The sequence below is a fragment of the Myxine glutinosa genome, chromosome 4 (genome assembly GCF_964187855.1).
Source record: "Myxine glutinosa chromosome 4, kmMyxGlut1.1, whole genome shotgun sequence".
NCBI classification, from domain to species: domain Eukaryota; kingdom Metazoa; phylum Chordata; class Myxini; order Myxiniformes; family Myxinidae; genus Myxine; species Myxine glutinosa.
The window spans coordinates 50,270,356-50,293,866 of NC_136264.1; the positions used below are offsets into that span (position 1 = coordinate 50,270,356).

The following is a 23,511-nucleotide window of genomic DNA, read 5'->3' on the forward strand; positions in this document are numbered from 1 at the left end:
CAATCCCACTCCACCCTCCAGGTCTTTAAAACAGCTGTTCACCACCATCTCTTATCCTCCCCCATCCAAAACCTTGACCTTTTCTACCCCCGCTAATTTCGGTCCCCTTGTGTTTTATACGTCTTCCCCCCCCCCCCCTCCCCTTCCCACGCCTCCTGCCCCCAAGCCCTCTCCCTCCCACACTTCTCCCTGCTCTCAAATGTTGTGGTTGTGTGCTTCCCCTTCTCTCCCCATCTTGTCTTCCGCTCCCTCTTTTTGTATATTTTGTTTGTCTGGTTGATTTGTTTGTGAAATAAATGTTAGCTCTTTCATGAGCCTCGATTCAGTATACAAAAAAAAAAAAAAAAAAAAAAAAAAAAAAGTGAAGTCCAAAGCAACATCGGCCAAGCGAATGTGAAAATAACATGAAGTCGTCTTACTCGTGATACAATTGAGGGTTTTGAAGCGTCATTCATAACACCCCCGTCCACCATCACCGGAAGCAGCTATACACCATACATGTTTACAAAGATAATGCGCATCGCTCGACCTTCGGAACTCCTGTTGAGGGGAGAAAATGAAGTCACTCCAACCTTTGCTGTATGACCTGACCTGTCGTCCCCTTGGAAAGTTTAGTTGTTTGATATTGCATAATGATAGGTAACAACCGAATACATTGACGATTTTGACAAGCGGCCACATGGACCACCGTGGACCAGGTTTTGGTGGCCCGACAGTTTTTGGCGGCATTTGGCACCTGGGCCACCGCTTATTTCGAACCCTGTGAAGGAAATAAATAGAACTTGAAAGACAACAGTGGTTGTTTAACAGGCCAGATATTCACATTTATTAGATCTCACATCAGCAGAATGTACATGTGTGTTATCCAATGCAGAAGGATAAACGTTTTATTTAACATAGCAGAGAAGCAGCAATATATACAAAGTGGAGGTGAAAACAAAATGAGGGTGAAGGAAACGTGAAAGGGAAATGTGGATAAACACGCTCAATTTAGGAACACCTTTTTAATCCATCACCAATATTTATGTTTACAAATCTGTATTTCAAGCATAAATACGAGGTCTTACCTTCATAACAATTTCCATAAGGTCAAAGAAGTTTCCGTGATTTTGCATTGTGAATATTCTGAGAAAACGGTTTGCTCTTTGTCAGTCCTGGTGAGGATGTCGAGCCAATCTCAGGATTTCTATAGCCCTTCCACCTCTCCCCAGCACCATGTACAGAGAGAATGCCAAAAGGAAGGTGATGGAAAAGACAAGGGCCCAATCAGGACCTGGTTGGGCAGACGTTGGAAGTGGTCCTTCCAAATCAGCATCCGTCACCATCACAGATGGATCAGCAAGCAGACCTTAAGGAGCAAAAGGAAAATTTCATTTGTATGGTAAAATAAATATTTGGGTGAGTGGTATAGAAGAAATATGAAAAAATTTAAAGTATAATTCTTTGCTAATAATATTAAGGATGACATAAATTGTGATTTTATAATATGGCACAAATGAGATTGAGAATTGCATTTCAAGTATATCACAGGAATGAGAACTTAAACTACCTGATTTACTTGTTAATTTAAGTTAGCTTCTAAAATTTCCTTCGGCTTGGAGGGTTTTTTTTCGGGTAGGTCAGACATGGTATGAGGTTATCATCAAAGGTTTTTGGTTTATTTTTTCGAAACCTCTTGCTATATCAAAGGGCTAATGCCCAAAATGGCTTCTTGTATTTTGATGTCATCATAGTTTTACTTTGCTTCAGCATAGCCGTTGGCATGCCTTTGTTAACTTCAGTAGATTATTCCTCTTCATTCATATATACCTGGTGTTGGCTTAGCGGTTAGGGTGCCGGCTTGGGATCCTAGGATCCTGGGTTCGAATCCCGGTCGATCGCTGAATTAACGCCAGGGGAGTTTACTCAGCCTGCGATCCTTCCGAGGTCGGCAAATTGAGTACCAGTTCACTGGTAATTCCCTGTGTGTCGCAAGAGGCGACCAACAAGGTTGGCGGCAGGAAGGGCATCCGGCCATAAAACATTGCATCAAAAAGGGGACCACGGTGCCCGAAAAAGGCCAACCCCTGCTCTGTGGGGAAAAATGGCCTCGAAAAAGGTGGTTTATTCATATACAGCACAAAGCCACGAGGTAACATCATTGGCCGAGGGCACGGCTGTGCAAATGATGGTTCGGACAAGAATTTGGAACTCGGCTATGGTGCCGGCGATGGCTCGCCTACTCTTCGCAAAGGACACCGTGAGATTTTTAACGACCACCAACATATGCTGGAAGACTGCACACCTGTTTAACGTCCATCTTACCAACGTTACACAGGTAAACAGCGTGTCTTTATTGTGAAGACATTTTACAAAACAGAGAATAAGAGTGAGACGTGCCGCATTTTTGAAGAGCACTTTCACCGGTTAATAAAACGAGACACAGTGGCCAACCTTATGAAGCGCTTTGAAACCACTGGTTCAGTTAAAGACTTGGTATGACCTGGAAGATCAAGGTCCATCTGCACCAAAGAAAACAAACAGGTTGTTGAAGCTGCTTTTAGCCGAAGTCTAAAAAAGTCTCCCAGGCGAGTTAAACAAGAAATTGGCATTTCAAGAACATCCATTCAGAGGATGCTTCACGAGCTCAACTTGAAACCATATCATCCTCATTTGCTCCATGCTATGACTTAAGACGATCCAGATCGGCGAGTGGAGTTTTGCTAATTTTTCGACAAAAATGTGTCGAGGATGACACCTTTTCGTGAAAAAATATTTTGGAGTGATGAATCAATTTCACGTTGAATGGTGATGTCAATCGGCACAACAGTTTATTGGGCAAGTGAAAATCCGCACGTTGAAATTGAAAAGGATGTCAACACCCCAAGTGTCACCGTTTGGGTTGGGAGTTGTGCTGCTGGTCTCGTGGGCCCGTTATTTTTTGACCAAACAGTGACAGGTGAGAGTTATGTGGCCATGCTGAACAACGAATTTCTTACAGCTGGAAGAAATTGGCCGAATATTGACGAAATGTGGTTCCAGCATGATGGGGCACCAGGCCATTACAGTATCGTTGTGCGCAATTGGTTGGATGAACATTTCCCTCAGCGGTGGATTGGTCGTCGTGGACAAGTTGAGTACCCTGCCCGATCACCAGATCTTACTCCACCGGATTTTTTCCTCTGGGGCACTCTAAAGAATGCGGTTTACACTCAGAAACCCCGGACAATTGAGCAACTTAAACAGAAAATTGTTGATACTTGCACACAAATGACTGTGGATTTATGTAGGAAGGTATGCTACTCTGTGGTGAAAAGAGTTGATAAATGCATTAATGAGAATGGGCAGCACTTTGAACAATTTTTCTAACAGCCTCTGTTTTGTTGTGTGCCTAAATATTATGTTCTGCACATACATTGCATACATATATTATGATCTGCTAATACATTTTTTCTGCTTAAATGTGGATTCTCTGACTGCCCTATTACTTCTGGGCAACTTCTGGCAACTGCCTTATTACTTCTGGGCCACCCTGTATAATATGCTCAAAAACATGAAATAATCTACGATATAAGAGTTATAATTTATATAAATAAAACACAGTTTGTGTGTGTGTGTGTGTGTGTGTGTATGTTACCTATTAGCGGGGCAGCTAAGTGCCAAATATCAGTACAATTGTTCAGATTGTGGTAAAAGCACCAAATTTCGTACAGTTCATCTTGAATACATAATAATCGATTTCAGATATAGTGCCAAGAAAAAAATCCCCCTGGTGGCCATATTTGGCCAAAATCCAAGATGGCCACCAGCCGAGCCATGAATTTCTATTAAACCCGATATTTTCTTTAATATTCAAGCTACAGACATGAATAAAACATCATTTTGTATGTTTTCAGACACAAGGAATCCAATTACAGCATTAATTCTTTCATAAAATGCATATATTTCAGCATAAAGGGCATGTTTATGTCGAAATTGTCAACAATCGACGAACAATTGACCGGATTACAATTTGGAATATTCACGATGACAACAGTCGGAAAGGTGAATGCTTACTTTCTAATATGACTATTAACTGTATTCAGAAACAATTCTTTTCTCTTTTCTGTCAGGTCTACATGTATGGCGCCAATGATGCCATCCAGGTGTTAAGTCTGAACCTTCGGAGCCCCCACAATGTCGACACGGAAAAAGTGTAAGCTCATTGAACATGAGAAGCTGTCCTCACCTCGAAACACACCAGGACCTATTGATTGGACAATATGTGTGCTATGTCAAGAACGTTCGACTGCACCACTTCAGTGTCCTGCACTATCAAAACGAACAGATGTGGGAGCTGGTTATGACACATTGGCTGACAATTTGAAATGTTTTCATGACTTGGGCAAGCTAGCGGTGGCTATAGATATATCACAGCTTGATGAGGGCGATGGCATTGCAAATACGTTGTCCAAACATAGTGCCAAATGGCATCACTCCTGCCGCTTGAAGTACTCTGCTAGTAGGCTGACAAGACTACAACCGGTGGAACCATGCACCAGTCAGAAAGGAGATGGTCCTTATATGCGTCGACAAGCTAGTGAAGATCAAAGTAGTGATACATGTTTCTTCTGTGACATAATGGGAACAGAAAGTAGTCCGCTGCACGAAGCAATGGCTCCCTGGTTCTTTGCCCTTGATCAAACACACTATTCCAGATGGATTCCCGTTCATATTCGGGACATGGTTACACTGCAGGACAGACTTCCTGATGTAGCGAGGCAGTTTGAACAAGGTGACTTTGTGGTGCACAAAACAAATCGTCCATTCTCAGCTCTTGCCATAGATCATGCACACGAACAAAATAATGCGGTCGTAAAGGGTGATGGTGGGGCGGTTGGTCTTCTGCAAAATCCACGAGCACTCCTACGGTGGATGGTAGCAGGTCCTGAACTGGCTAGGGTTGTACATGGCTTTGAAACAGTTGCCCTCAAGAGCAGTACTTCGAAGAACAATCTTAAGCATCATGAGCATACGCTGTCCGCACAAGTCTCCTTTGCAAAAGAGGTCACGACGCTCGTTCAAGTAATTGATGACATGGGAAATCCATTCACAGACGAAAGCGGGGACTTGCTGGTCTTGGATAGCCGAGATATTGTTGATTCAGAAATAGCGGATAACGTGCGCTCCATAGAGAATTTGGGCCAGCAGCAGTATGAGCAATATGTCAAAGAGCGTATGTTAGAGAGAACAACCCCTATAATGGATCCCATCAAGAGAAACAACATACCTTAGTTCAGCCGACCACCACCAAAGGTCTCATCTAAAGCAACACACCTATCATCACTTAAAAGTGACTGTGCACTGTTTTCGAGACTCTACATAGCTTCTCAAATGCGCGAAGGGGACCTGGAAAATTTATTCAGGCACGAGAACCACGCGTATCCTCCTTCTCTGTCACAGCTTGGGAAACTCCGGTTTGGGACAAAAGCTGACCTCACGGAATGTTTAGAAAAGCTATGCAAACCCAGTGGAGAAGCCCCTGTAGCTGATGTTATCATATTGGATGGAGCAGCAATCGTCAACATGTTGAGACCAGTAGGGACCAAAACCTTCCAGGAATACGCTACCCTAGTGTTTCTGCCGTACATCAAAGCACAGCTACGAAACGTCTCGAGAGTCGATATCGTTTGGGACATGTACATCCAAGGGAGCCTTAAATCCACAGCTAGAGAGAAACGAGGCAAAGGTATTCGGAGACGTGTAACAGCAGCAAACACTATTCCAGGAAACTGGCAGGAGTTCCTGCGTTTGGACAACAACAAGACTGAGCTCTTCAAATTCTTGGCACATCAGGTATTACCGTCACCAATCACCATGCTTAATATAATTCTTAATATATGCAAATAATTGTACATAACATTTAATATACAATGTAGTTTCATTAACCATGTTAGCAAGTGTGCGTACTACTGATATACCAATGCTCTATACCAATATGAATCTATAATCACTAATACTTCTTTACTGTCGCTACTTCTAACCATAGGTGGTGGAAAATCTCTCCACAGAGAAGGAAGTGTACACGACATGTGGAGAGAATGTGTTGTGTACTCGTGTGAATCAAAACGTATCGGCTATGGCACCTTGTTCGCATGAAGAAGCAGACACGAGAATGTTCGTCCATTAAATGGATGCAGCAAACCGAGGACATCGCAGAATTGTCTTGCGGACAGTCGACACTGATGTACTTGTTCTTGCCGTCTCCAATGCTGTACGTCTTGAGAACACGGAGATATGGGTTGCGTTTGGCACAGGAAAGCATTTCCGGTACATCCCTGCTCATGAGATCGCCACATCGTTGGGCCATGACAAAGCAAGGGCGCTTCCAATGTTTCATGCCTTCACTGGTTGCGACACCGTGTCATCATTTGCGGGGAGAGGAAAGAAGACTGCTTTCGACATTTGGAAATCATTCCCCGAGGAGGTCACTCCAGTCTTCATCACTCTTATGGAAACGCCATCAAGTTTCAACGAAGAGTACATGTCAGTTTTAGAGTGCTTCGTTGTACTGCTGTATGACAGGACATCTTCAGAAACCAGCGTAAATGCAGCCAGGCAACACATGTTCAGTACCAAAGCTAGATCTCTCGATGGTATACCGCCAACAAGTGCAGCACTGTTACAACAAGTGAAACGGACAGTCTACCAAGGTGGACATATTTGGGGACAGTCACATGTGCGTGTTCCAGAGGTGCCTTCCCCAGATGCATGGGGGTGGAAGAAGAACGCTCTACATGAATGGGAACCACTGTGGACACTACTGCCTGAAGCAGCAATGTCTTGTTCCGAGCTGATAAAGTGTCATTGTGTGAAAGGTTGCAGGGGACAATGCAAGTGTGTCAAAGCAAATCTTAAATGCACAACACTGTCAATGCAGGGGTGATTGCGACCACAATGAAGGCAACTGACTGTTGTTTGTAAATGATGTAATGATATGGCGTTTTCATTCGCTAGTCGAATGTAGCCTACTGCAGTATTAGTAGTAGACATCATCATGTTTCAGTAGTATTGTCATTCAGTTGACATGGGTGTATATAGTTAATGTATTTGTTGTCTATCATATCTATATACAACATGAACTGGCCAATTTATTGTTTATTTCAAGATCTGCCAATGTGGGTAATTGTGTTTTAATTCTAGTCTGATTTGTATATCAGTTTTACGGTATCGTTCTTGCCAGCAGTCAGCTATAGTGGCTACTGGTATATCATATCAAGGTGCTTAATAATCTGTTATAATGTGGAATGTCAACCACACCCAACTGCAGTCAGAAGTAGTTGCTTAATGATTTTGTGTTCTTACTTCCCAATATATTGCATTGCGATATTTGTTTACATTTTTATTTATGTTTGCTTCTGCTTCATCATATGTTACCATGATGACAATGCATTTATTTTAAAACTCAACCATGTGGTAATTCCATGTAAAGTAATTTTACTTTTCATTTAATGTGAAATGTCTTAATATTGTTCATTTTTAAATCTCATTTCACATGCATCAGTGTACTATGTGCATAATTTAATGGTAGCGATGTATTGTTGTGCTAAACTGTTGGCAGGTGGAACAACAGAGCGATTCGGTTACTAAATTACCATATTATAAATGATGTGTACAATTACACCTTCATGCATTACATATATTATTGCAAGTAAAAAATACTTAGAATTTATATTATGAGTATAATACACCCATGTTGTGATATGATATCACATCACATTGCTTAAAATCGGTCAAATTTTTCACCGATTTCAGATAATTTGGCACAAATTATCTCTTTATGTTGAAATAAATGTATTTTATGAAAGAATTAATGCTGTAATTGGATTCCTTGTGTCTGAAAACATACAAAATGATGTTTTATTCATGTCTGTAGCTTGAATATTAAAGAAAATATCGGGTTTAATAGAAATTCACGGCTCGGCTGGTGGCCATCTTGGATTTTGGCCAAATATGGCCACCAGGGGGATTTTTTTCTTGGCACTATATCTGAAATCGATTATTATGTATTCAAGATGAACTGTACGAAATTTGGTGCTTTTACCACAATCTGAACAATTGTTTCACATATCTGCCCGCTACTATAGACTCCTAAACGGAGAGGCTCACGTACTTGATTTTTGGCATAGACATGGCCATTGGGCCTGGGAAGGACATTGCTTACCTAAAAATGACCTCCAATGACGAGATCCATATTTTAAATTCATATTTAACTTAGCGCATTTCAGCGAGGAACATTATACACTGATCTCAGCCTGTGCCAGACCAGCTCGCTGATTCGCTCAGAGCGATCACGTGATGTTCCATCCTCGCCACCAGACTCCACGCTGCCTGCTATACCATAGATCAGTGGCTATACTCCCACGCAGGCTGCATTGGGATTATGTGGGGATTATCAGCGGCAGCCTGGTCACCAGCGTCTGAAGAATGAAGTTTGGACGTACGAGCCAGGCCAGGCTGCCAAGTTCAAGTTGCCTGATACCCTGCCCGTTTACACTCTCTGCGAATGTACGGGGGTCGAGGCTCCTGTGTGTGTGGTGGGGTGGGCGGGGGAGGGAGGAGGGTCTGTCCAAGGTTTGTCCGAGGCCGAGTTTTTCTTTCTTTCATCGTTATTTAGCCATAACTTAGCGCATTTCCGATTGGGTTCTGAACATTACAGCCTCTGCCTCTGCCACAGCTCAGAGCGATCACGTGACAACCCCATTCACCCACCAGCATATATATGAACCCCCTTCCTCTCCTGCCTCCCTCCTCCCTTGCCTTTTGGTTGGTTGACCTCGAGTTGACCATTTGACCTCAAAAATAGTTGGTATCCCTATTTAGTGACTCAATGTGCAAATGCTGTTCAATTTTCAAGTCAATCGGATGAAAATTGACGGTTTTTCAGATAAAAAGTGATGATTTTGGAAGTTTGACCGAGTTGACCTTTGACCTAAAAATAGTATCTTTCCAAATTTAGTAACTCGATATGCAAATGCTGTTCAATTTTCAAGTCAATCGGTTGAGAATTGACGGCTTTTTAGATGAAAATTGACGATTTTTAAAATTTGACCCCGAGTTGACCTTTGACCTTTTGACCTCAAAAATAGTACGTTTCCAAATTTAGTGACGATATGCAAATGCTGTTCAATTTTCAAGTCAATCGGTTGAGAATTGACAGCTTTCTAGATGAAAATTGATGATTTTTAAAATTTGACCTTCAGTTCACCTTTGACCTTTTGACTTCAAAAATAGTATGTTTCCCAATTTAGTGACTTGATATACAAATGCTATTCAATTTTCAAGTCAATCAGATTTAAAATGGCGATGTTAGAAATTTGACCTCCAGATGACCTTTGACCTCAAAATCAATAAGCTTCTCAATTGGGACGACTTGTACAACGTGGTGAAGTTTCGTGACGATCGGTTTAGAATTGTGACCTGTAGGCCGGTGAAAAACAGACAAACAGACAGACAAACAGACAGACAGAACCACAAACGGAACCGACCAATATACTTGAAAAATATTCGATTTTGCAAGTAACAAACAGAGACAGGGGTGAAAACATAACCTCCATCCACCTTTGGTGTCGGAGGTAATAATAACATGAAATGAAATATGAAATGAATATAATAATATTGTTGCGGATATGGGATTTGGCCTCCATCCATATCCGCTTGTAAATATTCCCCTATTTCCCCAATACTCCCCAACTATCCCCAATCCCCCATTCCCTAGTCCCATTGTCTGTAAACAACACTCTGTAGAACCGACCTTCCCCTTTTTCCCCCATTAAATGTCGTGCCCAGGTTCACCGCATCTCACGTAGACAACTATAGGACATCTTGCTAGTTATTCTTAGTCTATGTCAGTTAAGGACTCGTTTCCATTAATTCTGACTCTTCGTTGCACCAGAATGTGATTGTATGGCACCAGTAGTAAGTTTAGGACCTCCCCATACCTCCTCCCATCTTCCTCATGAAACTACAACAACAACAACAACAACAACTACAACAACAGCGCGCGGGGAGTGTGCGTCCTCACTCCGGCTTGGTTAGCCGCCATTGCCCATGTGCTCTGACGGGGTTACCACGAAGGGGCTGACTGTCAGCTCCTCGTCAAGGGCGGAGCCCGGTAACCCCCCCGCACCCAATAAGAAGCGGCGGGCCGATTCCATCTGGGGCGGAGCTAACGAGCCGAGGGCGTGTCACTCCCCGCTGGATATACGCAGCCACTTACCGGAGGTGACGTCAGATGCGCCCCCAGCTTGAAGAGAACCAGACGCCACCTCCAGCGCGACGATACCTCCCTGCATCTTTTGGACCGCGCTATCCTGTCCCTGAGCCAAGGTGCACCTTGTGCTGTCCATCGACTACCTGCCCTTCCTTGCCATCAATCCCTGTGTGAGTCAGTCTTGTCCCGTTTATCTGTGGTCTGTCGGGAATAAGATAAGTGTGTCTAAGTGCCTACCTTCCTATGCTGTACCTCTTGTCCTTGTAATCTAAACGTTCCGCATACAAATATTATAACCTCCTCCGGAGGTCTTGAGAACTGTACCCCTGGTGTCGTGTCATCTAACCCAGCCGTTGTGTCCTTTCCTTCATTGATCTAGCATAGCGCGACTCGGCCAACGTTCGAGTATAATCGGGTAAACTGTGCAGACGCGGTCATACCAAACCGCTCGGTAAACTAACATCCAAAACCGCGTCTGTAACAATATGAAAGTAATATAGTCTAGTAGGAAGACTAGGTCCCTCTGCACCCCCCGGAGATATACTTCTAATCAGTGTTTCTAGATTGGAAAAAATGTGTAGAAAATGACTAGCTATGGCCCCAAGCTGAAAAAATGTCCCACATACCATTTTTATGCAAATTACTGCTGCAAATTTTATGCAAAATTATGCAAATTTTATGCAAATTTTTGATGAGGAGTAGAGTTGAGGGGTCTTTGAGGGCTTCATCGAGGTGCTCTCGGTTGCAAGACTGGGTCATTCTGAGAAGCACAGCAGGGTCAGAGATCATGATGTTCTCCTCCTCAGTGAATCTCTCCATCAACAGCCTCTCCATTGCCTCACACACTGTTTTGAGGCAAAAGAGGGACTTTGCGTAGGCCTTTCCACTGAGAACACCTTTGAGAGATCCACTTGTTACTAGTTGTGCCTCAAAGAGAATCTCTGCATATCCAGAACCACGCATCTTGTGTCCAGTGAGCATCCCGATGTAGTTCATGGATGTGTGGAAGGGTCCAATCGTTACTACATGACTAGCAAATTCATTTGGCCAGCGCCAGATGATGGGAAGGGCTTTCATGCAGACACCCAGATCAAATGTATTCAGGACCCATCTCTGACCCACCTCAGCAGTTGCTGCCTCGGAACGCTTCAGTAGCTCACGAACAACTGCGTTGTCTGTGATCGGTTGGTGGATAGGCGTGCAGTAGTCGACTGTTGATTTGCTGGGTGGGGGAGAACCAGTTGCAGAGGTGAAACCCCCTAGCCCAGGCACAGGCTGCAGGCCATTGCCATGCCATGCAGGCACCAGGCACAGACCGATCACAGACAACGCAGTTGTTCGTGAGCTACTGAAGCGTTCCGAGGCAGCAACTGCTGAGGTGGGTCAGAGATGGGTCCTGAATACATTTGATCTGGGTGTCTGCATGAAAGCCCTTCCCATCATCTGGCGCTGGCCAAATGAATTTGCTAGTCATGTAGTAACGATTGGACCCTTCCACACATCCATGAACTACATCGGGATGCTCACTGGACACAAGATGCGTGGTTCTGGATATGCAGAGATTCTCTTTGAGGCACAACTAGTAACAAGTGGATCTCTCAAAGGTGTTCTCAGTGGAAAGGCCTACGCAAAGTCCCTCTTTTGCCTCAAAACAGTGTGTGAGGCAATGGAGAGGCTGTTGATGGAGAGATTCACTGAGGAGGAGAACATCATGATCTCTGACCCTGCTGTGCTTCTCAGAATGACCCAGTCTTGCAACCGAGAGCACCTCGATGAAGCCCTCAAAGACCCCTCAACTCTACTCCTCATCAAAAATTTGCATAAAATTTGCATAATTTTGCATAAAATTTGCAGCAGTAATTTGCATAAAAATGGTATGTGGGACATTTTTTCAGCTTGGGGCCATAGCTAGTCATTTTCTACACATTTTTTCCAATCTAGAAACACTGATTAGAAGTATATCTCCGGGGGGTGCAGAGGGACCTAGTCTTCCTACTAGACTAATATGCTCACAAAAAATAAAGATCAATGAGTGTTTATAAAAATAAAAAAAAGTATTCTCGTCAAGTGCAACTCAGCTGGATGACAAAACAATGCAGCACATATTTTAGGCAGCACTTCATTTACCTGTGTGATTGTAGATGAAAGTGGAAAGGGTTTCGAGTGAGCGTTCAGAGTGGTTAAAACGTGCGATTGGCTTGGCCCCTTGAAACAGCAACACATTTGGAACGGCAACGGTGCCAAAACGGGTCGCGAGACTAAAACAGAAAGAGGTTGAAGGAAGTGGAAATGAGAAATAAGGCATGGAGATTGGGATCCGAGGCATGGAGATTTCACGAGGTGAAAAATTATGTGCAAGAAAGGCAATTTTAATATAGCCTTGTTTTTGGTCTCATGACACCATCAATATGTCAGTGCATTGCAGTGTGCACCCATCAAACACAAGATTACCTGCTATGCTGTGCAGCATCCAGTGCAAAGTAGTGCAGGCATGGAAATGCACGGCTTAGTGCATGGAAATGCGGAGCAAGCATCAAGGAAAAACGGCACCAAGGAGCGTAGAACAAAACAAGTGCACAGCTCGTACTATTTGCACCGAGCATCTCCAGGAGATCCTTATAACATTCAAGGGAATCACACAAACAGGAGATGATCAATTTTAAAAGTCAAAAATAATGTGAGCTCGAGGAGGTCATGGATGGGTAATGGGATGGGTAATTGGATGAGTAATTGGATGGCATGGAATTTTATCAGACAGAGGGTATAGAACAACAATCCTATAAAAACCACCGTGTAGAGGCCATTTTTCCCCGCAAAGCGGGGGTTGGCCTTTTACGGGGACCGTGGTTGTTGTTGTTTTTTTTTGGTCCCCTTTTTGGAGCAATGTTTTACGGCCGGATGCCCTTCCTGCCGCCAACCCTGTTTGTCGCCTTTTTACGACACACAGGGAATTACCAGTGAACTGGTACTCAATTAGCCGACCTCGGAAGGATGACAGGCTGAGTCAACCCCCCTGGCATTAATTCAGCGATCGACCGGGATTCGAACCCAGGATCCTTGGATCCTAAGCTGGCACCCTAGCCGCTAGCCCAACACCAGGCTTATCTGGACCAGAACCAACCCAGAACCAACCAACCCAGAACAACAATCCTATGATGAACAGATTAAATGGAAACAACAATCCCACGATGGTCGAGGTTGAAGAGCTGCCCACATGAATGCCATGATGTCTGTCATCCGGCATGGCAAACACTAAGAAAAAAATATATATATTGTCGCGTAACCGTGATTAACACCACCGTTACGGATGACCGATTGCGAGACTTTAACTCCCGAGGCGAACACTCAATGGCGGACTCACGTTCAACACCAACGCGCGAAATGGCGGGACGCAGCGAAAGCTCCGCAGCCTTATCTATTAAAATGAAACACCCAGGAAACTGCGTTCAAATATGTACAGAAAATAATATAAGGATTTATTATTAAAAGTAAAGCCAGTGAAAAAGCACGCGCCGGTAATACTAATAACTAAATCGGGACGTCCCCACACGACTGATATCAGACACAAAACGAGGGAGATTAATACGAAAATAACAAGTCACGTCGTGTACAGTGTACGCGGATTCGGGCTTATCTGTCTTTGTCGTCTTTGTGGCTGCCGTCCAACACCGCTCCTTTCGGCCCGATCGCACACCTCGCTCCAAGTTCCACGGCCCTCTGCCTCCGCCTCCAAGCGCCACCAGGCCTCGTCGGTCCAACGCAGGGCTGCACGAAGCAACCAAAAACCAAGTGCCAACTGCCAACTGCTGAGTGCCGAGTGCCAACTGCCAACTGCAACGAGCTGTGGTCACGAACTGTAGAAAATGGCACGAACCGTCAACTGCCACGAGCTCTCACTTCTCTCAACTGCCACTCCGGTACCGAACTGGGACGCTCTACTCAACTGTTCAACGAACTGGGACGACTCGAGATCAGATCGCAACTCAACTCAACTCAACTGGCGAACTCAGAGAGACTCAACTGGCGAAAATGGCGTCCGACCGTCGCATATATCTCTCCCCGATGACGTCACCTTGGCGCACTCCTCAGCCAATCATATGGTCCCAACTCGCCGGTCACGCCCTCTACGGCATGCGACTCCTAACATCTCCCCCGTTACGCGACCCTGCGGTCCTGGCATAACACGTGCCGGCCCGGTTTGTAGGCCTTGGGAGGTGTACACGGTGGCGGCCAATTGTGGTGGTGTTTTTGGCCTGGTTTCCTGTCAATTTAATACGAAGTCCTTGTCAGGGAAAGGGGATTATTTAATGTTGCGCTAAGGACCTAACTAATGTTTATGTGGTTTGCAGTGCCATAAAGGACAAAGGTTTGATTACTAGGTGATACTCACAGGGGCGTTACCTTTAACCCCTCACTATTTAACACTCGAATCTCCAGGTAGATCCACACTCATACATCTTACCCCGACAACCGCCTAAACATCAATAACTTATTACATGTAGAGTCCCTGTCACGACAGCCGAATACCTACCTATTCAGATCTACCTAGCTCTAGATGTTGCATTACCAAATTCATAACAATATATTGTATCCAGATTCCAGATCCAGATATTCACCAAAATCGAATCAATTTGACCTTGTCACACTCCCAATCCGTCCACTAAGTTTCTTCCGAATGTATCAAACTTTTTGAGATATCGTGCTTTGTATCATTTTTCGCCCCTTGATAATTGAGTACCAGTTCACTGGTAATTCCCTGCTTGTCGTTAAAGGCGGCAAAAAGGGTTGGCGTCAGGAAGGGCATCCGGCCATAAAACATTGCTTCAAAAAGGGGACCGAAAAACAACAACAACCACGGTTCCCGAAAAAGGCCAACCCCCGCTTGCGGGGAAAAATGGCCTCTAAAGGTGGTTTTTATCATTTTTCGCCCCATCACTAAATGCTGAAGAATCACTTTTAAAATTCTGAGTTACGGATTCAAATTTTCACCAAAATTTAATCAATTTGTCCTTCTGACACACCCAAAGTGTCCACCAAATTTCGTCCGAATCCATCCCCAACTCCGAGATATCCTGTTCACAGATAGACAAACACGCAGGGGTGAACACAAAACCATCGCCCACCTTCGGTGGTGGAGGTAACAACTTTCTTTATATTTTCCTAAATATAACACACGTGTCATTTCTTTTCTTTTTACAATAAACAATTAAGAGTCCACACACAGTGATGCGATGAATATGGAAAAGCCATTTCACCTGTGAGTATTGCAGAACTTCAATTTGCCCACCGCCCTCATCGAGCTCCTCCAAGGTGCAGTTCACCTTCTTTGGTGGCCGTCGACTTTCAGTTTCATTCCCTTTCTGCTTCGGTTCCAATCCTGTAATAATTTCTTTGGAAGAACTAACAGGAATAACTGTTAACCCTAATTCCTCTTCTTCTTCTTCTTTTTCTTCTTCTCCATCCTCTATGTCAAGCACCTCATCTTTATCATAAATGCTGCCTGTGTCTACATTGATTAATGTATCAGCTGAAGGCATTAGAAAATCTTTGGCATCAACTGGAACTCCTTCGCCATTTCCTGGAGGGGTAAAGCAATAGTTTGCGATCAGCATATGAAAACCATCAAAATATTCCAACACAAATGTAATTTCTGTTCCAAAGAAAATTGATTTCAGAGTATGATGAGACCACAGGGCCTCAAAAACCAGGTAATCCTGAGTTGTTCCTACCACAAGTGCATACAAATAGTTTGGCCATAGGAAGACATTTGGACCATCATAACCGGAGCTTTATCAACACTAAGTAATTTAATCGATCAATTTCGACTAATTTTCAAGGAAGAGGGGGAAGAGGAGGAGGAGAACTAGGGAGGAAAACAGTGGAGCACACACATATACCACCAGGATGTTTTATTTTACACTTTGTTTATTTTTCAGTTGTTGTCCACCAACCCTCCGACAAGTTCGTATCCAGATTGAGATTAAAACGAGCTCTGTCTGACCGATGGACCGAACATCTGTCCATGCACTTTTGTGGACACGATGTTTCAAAAACCGTTCAACATTTAGCTTCCATATTGCAGATATCTTTTTCTCATGACATTATCTCAACCTGATTAGATCACGGCTGTGATTGGCTGAATTATCTTGCCATGTCAACAATCTCAGTAACATAGCTTGTGTATGCGACATTAAAACAATTTGTCAAGATTTAGCTTTCATATTACACAGATTTTTTCTTTATTCCACCCAAAAGGTGGGGGACCAAGAGCATCAGTTTCCTCTTAGCTCCGCCACCGCAAATATGGGTGGAGGTAATGTTTTCACCTGTCTGTCTGTCTGTCTGTAACTTGGCAAGAATTTTTTTTTTTTGACAAGTATATTGATCACTCTGGTTTGTATGTTTGTGTGTCCGCTCACTTATGGTTTCACTACATCACTTATGGTTTCCTACAGGTCACAATTTCAAACCGATCTGCACAAAACTTCACCAAACGTTAGAGTTCGTGGTCTGACAGAATCCTATATATTTTTGAGGCCAAAAGATCAAAAGGTCAACATAGGCCAAAGGTCAACCACTTTTCTCAAATTTCTAAAATACTCAATTTTCATCCGATTGACCTAAAATTTGAAGACTATTTGTATATCACGTCACTGAATTCAACCACCAATTATTTGTGAGGTAGTTCAAAAGATCAACATAGGCCAACTTTCTAAACTTGTAAATTTTCATCCGACACTTAAAATTTGAAGACGATTTGCATATCACGTCACTGAATTCAACCACCAACTATTTTTGAGGTCAAAAGGATTCTCTATTGAGGGCCATTCTACTTTCTTCCCTTTTGCCAAGTGTCACTCTACGAGTGATTTTTCATCTGTCTTTCTGTGAGCATGATATCTCAAAAAGTTGTGGACAGATTCAGATGAAATTTGGTGGACAGGTTGGGTGTGTGACAAGGACGAATTGATTAGATTTTGGTGAACATCCGGACACTACAATTAAAAAAAAATTTTGACGTGATTCTTCACCATTGATAGAGCCAAAAACGATATATAGCACGATATCTCAAAAAGTTGTGGACGGATTCGGACAAAACTTGGTGGACAGGTTGGGTGTGTCACAAGGATGAATCGATTCGACTTTGATGAAGATCTGAATCCGAACTTTTAAAAAGTGATCTTTCACCATTGAGAAATGGGGCCAAAAACGATATTTAACATAATATCTGAAAAGGTTGTGGACGAATTAAGACAAAACTTAGTGGTCGAGTTGGCTAGGAGACAAGAACAAGCCGATTTGATTTTGGTTCAGGTCTGGATCCAGATCAGACCTATTCGTATTAGTATTCCTATTACTAGGGCATGCCCGTACTATATATATGCCCGTACTATATATCTATCTAAAATTATATCCCCCCCCTCTATTTACATGAAATGGTTTGGTCCATTCGCAACGCCAAAGCGAACGGCGAACGGCTTGCGAGTACAGTGACAATCCCCCCCCTCTATTTACATGAATGGTTTGGTCCATTCGCAACGACCACAGAACCCCCCCCTCTATTTACATGAAATGGTTCGGTCCAAAGCGAACGGCTTCCGGAGTTTGGTAAAGAAATCGCCATCGCGTACACAAACGCGCAGGAAAGCGAATGAATCGCAAATTCGTTTTTATTAGTTTTAAAACATCGTTTAACGCCAACATAGTTTGCAAACGTGAAATAAATGAATACGCTCTCAAATGTGCCATCCGAGGCAGAGTGTGCCCGCCACGTTCGGCAAACGCGATCGTTCGCTGCTCTGTGATTGGTTGAATCGTTTTTTGGACATATCTCGGTAAGTAATTGTCCGATTAATATGAAACCTTGAAAAGGCACATCCTCGGGTCCCCAGCAATATACCTGGCAAGTTAAAAGTATATCGGACCCGTGGTTGTCGAGAAACAGCGGTCGCATACAAACACACAGACAGACACACAGAGATTGCTGGCATTATAGATAGATGTATTAGCACGGACCAATTTCAAAGTCTTTGGTTATAACTTGACCAAGGTCGGATTCGAACCGGCAACCATTTCAAATTCAGAAAGGGTGTTCTAACCACCTACGCCTCCGAGTCCAGTGTAGGGAAGAGAAATCTGGTGTATCGACGGTATGGAAGCATTGTGAGGGCTCCATTTGCAGAAGATAGAGCCGAGAAAAATATTCGCATGATATAACATATAGCCCCAAGGGGTGAGAATGAACACTAGCCTAGGTAGGCCTGTCCTTACAGCTAGCCGACCGATTCCTGCGCCCGAATGACGTACTCGCTGCGCAATCTCATATGTCCGACACCACGGAACAATCGGAAGTCTCGGTTTATGCAGGCCGCACCTGTGACAGCGGGAAGCACGCACAACAACCAAACGGGTACCCATATCACCACGAGCACCATTGAAGAAAAGGGCGGTAAAAAAGGGAGGAGTTAATGCATGTCAGCAGGATGAAATATTTTTCATTAACTTAAACAAATATGAGCAGGAACCAGGAAGATGATGGTCGCAGCTGAAGATAAAACATTGTACTCGACATTTATCTAATTTTGGTTTTACTGGATGGAATAATTTCCCTGCAGGGGTACTGGCATGTACGTACATCACAAGTTTATTTTCAAAAGAGCACATTGATCTGTTACGAAAGAAAGCAAAATGATAAGTGGGGAAACTAGCCGAGCTAAAAGAAAGATGATTATGCACCCCGAAAAAACACATGAAGAGGCCATTCGGACAATCATCCCTGCGCTACACCAAACCCAAAAACCATCACCGATTCACACGTACACACAAACGATGTAAAAGTCCTGCCAATATTCCCATACCCCTGAAGCCTCTGCCCAGCCAGCACGAACAGCTGGGGTCCAACTAGGAAATAGGTGGATTTTATGGGCAAAGGTGAGCTTGGGTTCTGGGTGTGTGTGTGTTTTAACTGGGTTCCACATAGGTCTCATCTGGGCTGCCGATGTCATTCTACAACTTCAGAAAACACTCTTTGACGTCATATCCCACCTTACAAAGCTGACTGGGGCCTGCATGGATTTTCATCGGTTAGGTGAGCTGAACTTTGAAATGACTATGAGTCCGATGTGGGTCCCACCTGGGATGCCAGATATATATATATACATATATATATATATATATATATATATACGTATATATATACATGTATATATATATATATATATATATATATATATATATATATATATATATATATATATATATATATATATATATATATATATATATATATATATATTGAAGGAGTCCGGGCTCCAGCAGAATACGGACAAAAGGATGGCAAGGCACAAACTCGTCCGAGAAGATATTTATTCGTAAAACCAACTCGGGAACACTGAAAAGCCCGTTTATCGGGCTGCATTATAAAGCACAACCAGAAACCGAAACCGAAAGCCACGCCTCTCAAGCGAGGCGTGCTTCGGTGGTCACGTGATCAACAGGTGTAGCTGATTATACCCGCACGCGCGGCACGCTTTGGCGGTCACGTGACCAGCCACTCTGGCGCTGTGGTTCCCCGCCGGTGACGTCACCGGCTGGAGCAAGGAGATTCTGATGCTGGTCTTGCTTGGGGGACCCATGGGTCGCTACACACGCCCCCCCAGAATGGACTTGGTCCAGGGAGGTCAACCTTAGGGGGGTCCGGATGACCCGACCGAAACGACCCCTGGCCGGTCGCGGGGGTGGGGGGGGGTCCGGTGTGGTGGTGGATGGTCGGACGGGGGGTGTAGTGGACGGGGGGCGGCCGTGCCGCGGTGGTAGAGCCAGCCGTGGCGGCTGGCCGACGTCCATGTGGGCTGGTTTGAGGCGGTCCAGCGAGATCCGGTCCGCCCGGCCGCCGATGCTGACGATGAAGGACTTGTTGTCCCGGCGTAGGACCCGGAAGGGTCCGTCATAAGGTGGCCGGAGCGGCCCCCGGTGCGCGTCGTGGCGCACAAAGACGTACTCCGCCGTGCGGAGTGCTGGGGGGACGTAGGAGTGGGGGTCGCCGTGGCGGGACGTTGGCACCGGGGCGAAACATTGGGCGGCCTCCTGGAAGTCCGTGCGCTGGCGCGCGGCGGACCAGGGGCTGGTGGCGTCGGGCACGAACTCGCCCGGGACGCGGAGAGTCTGGCCGTACACCAGCTCGGCGGTGGACGCCTGGAGGTCCTCCTTGGGGGCCGTGCGGAGGCCCAAAAGGACCCACAGGAGCCAGTCGGCCCACCCGTCGTCCTGGAGGCCGGCCATGAGTGCGGCCTTCATGGAGCGGTGAAACCGCTCACACAACCCGTTGGCTTGGGGGTGGTAGGCCGTGGTGCGGTGCAGAGTGACTCCCAACGAGCGGGCGACCGTGCCCCAAAGTTCGGACGTGAACTGTGGGCCGCGGTCGGACGAGATGTCCGCTGGTGCGCCGAAGCGCGCGACCCAGGTGGCGATGAACGCCTGCGCCACGTCGGCGGTGGTGGTGGAGGTGAGGGGCACGGCCTCCGGCCACCTGGTGGTCCTGTCCACCATGGTGAGCAGGTGGGTGAACCCCCGCGATGGGGGCAGGGGACCCACCAGGTCCACGTGGACGTGGTCGAAACGCCGCTCGGGCACGGTGAAAGGAGCCAACGGAGCCAGGGTGTGACGGTGGACCTTGGCCCGCTGGCAGGCTGTGCAGGCGTTGGCCCAGTCGCGGACGTCTCGTCGCAACCCATGCCAGACGAAGCGTGCCGACACCAGCTTCTGGGACGCCTTCCGGCCTGGGTGCGAGAGGTCGCGTAGGGAAGCGAAAATGCGGCGCCGCCAGGAGACCGGCACGACGGGGCGCGGTCGGCCTTGGGAGACGTCGCAAAGCAGGACCGTGCCCGCGAAGGGGACGTCAGCCAAGCGGAGGCCCGTGTCTGCCACCCTGAGCGCCTGCACCGTGCCGTCGGTGGCCTGGTCCGTCTCCATCAGGGCGAAATCCACGCCGAGGTGGTCGGCGTTGGCGCCGGCCCGAGAAAGGCAGTCGGCCACGGTGTTGTCTTTCCCGGCGACGTGCCGGATGTCCGTGGTGTATTCCGACACGGCGGAGAGGTGGCGCTGCTGGCGGGCCGACCACGGCTCCGTGACCTTGGCCATTGTGAAAATCAATGGCTTGTGGTTGACAAAGGCCGTGAATGGGCGGCCCTCCAGGAGGTGGCGAAAATGGCGGACGGCCAGGCACAGCCCGAGGAGCTCGCGGTCGAACGTGCTGTACTTCAGCTCGTTGGGCAGGAGTTGCCGGCTGAAGAACGCGAGCGGCTGCCAGGCCCCGTTCACCCATTGTTCATGGACCGCACCCACAGCGTAGTCGGAAGCGTCCGTGGTGAGGGCGATGGGGGCATGAGGTACCGGGTGGGCCAGCAGCGTGGCGTTGGCGAGGGCCCGTTTCGCGCCGGCAAAAGCCGCGTCCATGTCCATGGACCAGACGACGTCGTGCTTCGCTGGCTGGCCGCGGAGGGTGGCGTACAAGGGCCGCATGAGTTGCGCCGCTCGGGGCACGAAGCGGTGGTAGAAGTTCACCATCCCGAGGAACTCCTGCAGCGCCTTGATGGAGTGGGGGCGCACGCGGGAAAGCGGCGATGGCCTCGACTTTGGCCGGCAGCGGCACAGCGCCGTTCCGGGTGATGCGGTGGCCCAAAAGGTCGATCGTCGCCACACCAAAGTGACATTTGGGCGGGTTGACAATCAAGCCGTGCTCGCTGAGGCGGCCGAAGAGTGTCCGGAGGTGGAGGAGGTGCTCGGCTCTGGACGTGCTGGCGACGAGGATGTCGTCCAGGTAGGTGAAGAGGAACGGCAGGTCGCGCAGCACGCCGTCCATCAGGCGCTGGAACGCCTGCGCCGCGTTTTTGAGGCCGAAGGGCATCCGGAGGAACTCGAAGAGGCCGAAAGGTGTGATCACGGCCGTCTTCGGGATGTCGGCCGGGCGGACGGGCACCTGGTGGTACCCCCGAATCAGGTCCACTTTAGAAAAAATGGTCCGCCCCGCCAACCGGGCGGAAAAATCCTGGATGTGCGGGACGGGGTACCTGTCGGGGGTAGTGGCGTCATTGAGGCGGCGGTAGTCGCCGCATGGCCGCCATCCGCCCCCCGGCTTCGGGACAATGTGCAACGGCGAGGCCCAGGCACTGCCGGAGCGCCGTACGATGCCGAGGCGCTCCAGCGCCGTGAACCCGGCCTTGGCGACGGCGAGTTTGGCGGGGTCGAGACGGCGAGCCCGGGCGTACACCGGCGGGCCCGTAGTGGGGATGTGATGCTCGATGCCGTGCCTCACCGCGATGGCCGAAAACGTCGGCCGCGTGAGGGCCGGGAACTCCGCGAGGAGACGTGTGAAGTCGTCCGCCAATGGGAGGGTGCAGGAAAACTCGGTGGGTGCGGCCCGGCTCAAGGCGCACGCCAGGGAGCTGAAAGTCTCGGCGTTGACGAGACGCCGGCGTTTCACGTCTACCAGCAGCCCGTGGGCGCACAAGAAATCGGCCCCGAGCAAAGCCATGGGGATGTCCGCCGTCACGAACTCCCAGTGAAAGAGCTGGCTGCCGAAGCGGAGGGCGACGGTGCGTGGGCCGAAAGTGCGGATGGCGGAGCCGTTGGCCGCGACCAATGGGGGGCCGCAGACGGCGGCCCGCCTGTCCTCCGCCGAAGCGGGAATGACGCTCAGCTGGGCGCCGGTGTCGCAGAGGAAGCGCCGCCCCGACGCTCGGTCCGCGATGAACAGCAGGTTTCCGGAACGGCCGGCATTCATTGCTGGGAGGGAACGCCGGCTCGCCCGTTTCCCGACTTGCCGAACGTGCATGGGGGTCGGCATGATCGGGCCTGCCGCCCGAACCTGGCGTGGAAATAGCACCAGGCCGGGTCCGGCGGGGGCTCAGGTCGACGCGTCTGGACCGGGCAACGCGGCGTCGCCGCTGCCAGTCGTGCCGGCCCGGTGGTCTCCGGGAAGGAGACTGCGTCGCGGGCGTCGGGCGGGTGGGCGGGAAGGCTCCCGGCCGCCACCCCGACGAGCTGGCTCGCCGCTCCGGCGAGCTGGCTTGCCGAAGCGATCTTGTCGGCCTCCTTGGCGAGGTCGCGGGGGTTTACGATGGTCGTACCTGCCAGGGCGACCCGTACCGAGGCCGGGAGCTGGCGAAGAAAGAGCTCCTGAAACAGGAAATCCGAGGGGTGCTTGCCGAGCAACGCGAGCATGTAGTCCATGCGCCCGGACGGGCGCGTATCGCCGAGCTCAGTTAGGTCGAGCAGGCGTC

General features: G+C 47.5%; 2 protein-coding genes across 5 annotated transcripts in view; one reads left to right on the top strand and one right to left on the bottom strand.

Moving 5' to 3' along the window:
• Positions 1 to 799: 799 nt before the first annotated feature.
• TXNDC15 (thioredoxin domain containing 15) lies at positions 800 to 18,809 on the bottom strand. Of its 3 annotated transcripts, none has more exons than XM_068101072.2 (5): positions 18,606 to 18,809; positions 15,487 to 15,809; positions 12,683 to 12,846; positions 12,359 to 12,489; positions 800 to 1,348 (listed from the first exon to the last, which is right to left on the bottom strand). In XM_068101072.2, exons 1-5 carry the CDS (start codon positions 18,664 to 18,666, stop codon positions 1,149 to 1,151), a joined length of 879 nt encoding a protein of 292 aa, XP_067957173.2. In that variant the 5' UTR covers positions 18,667 to 18,809; the 3' UTR covers positions 800 to 1,148. The 3 variants fall into 3 exon arrangements, with proteins under 3 accessions (XP_067957173.2, XP_078631791.1, XP_078631792.1); XM_078775665.1 differs by having other exon boundaries at positions 18,503 to 18,809; XM_078775666.1 differs by having other exon boundaries at positions 18,539 to 18,801.
• Positions 18,810 to 19,110: 301 nt separating this feature from the next.
• Positions 19,111 to 23,511, top strand: part of SLC39A14 (solute carrier family 39 member 14) — a 159,371-nt gene continuing 154,970 nt past the window's right edge. The window contains exon 1 of one of the 2 annotated variants that reach the window (XM_078775684.1): positions 19,111 to 19,319. The gene's annotated coding sequence lies outside the window, so the exon portion shown is untranslated. The remainder of the gene's footprint in view (positions 19,320 to 23,511) is intronic. The other variant, XM_068101069.2, reaches the window with a different exon arrangement.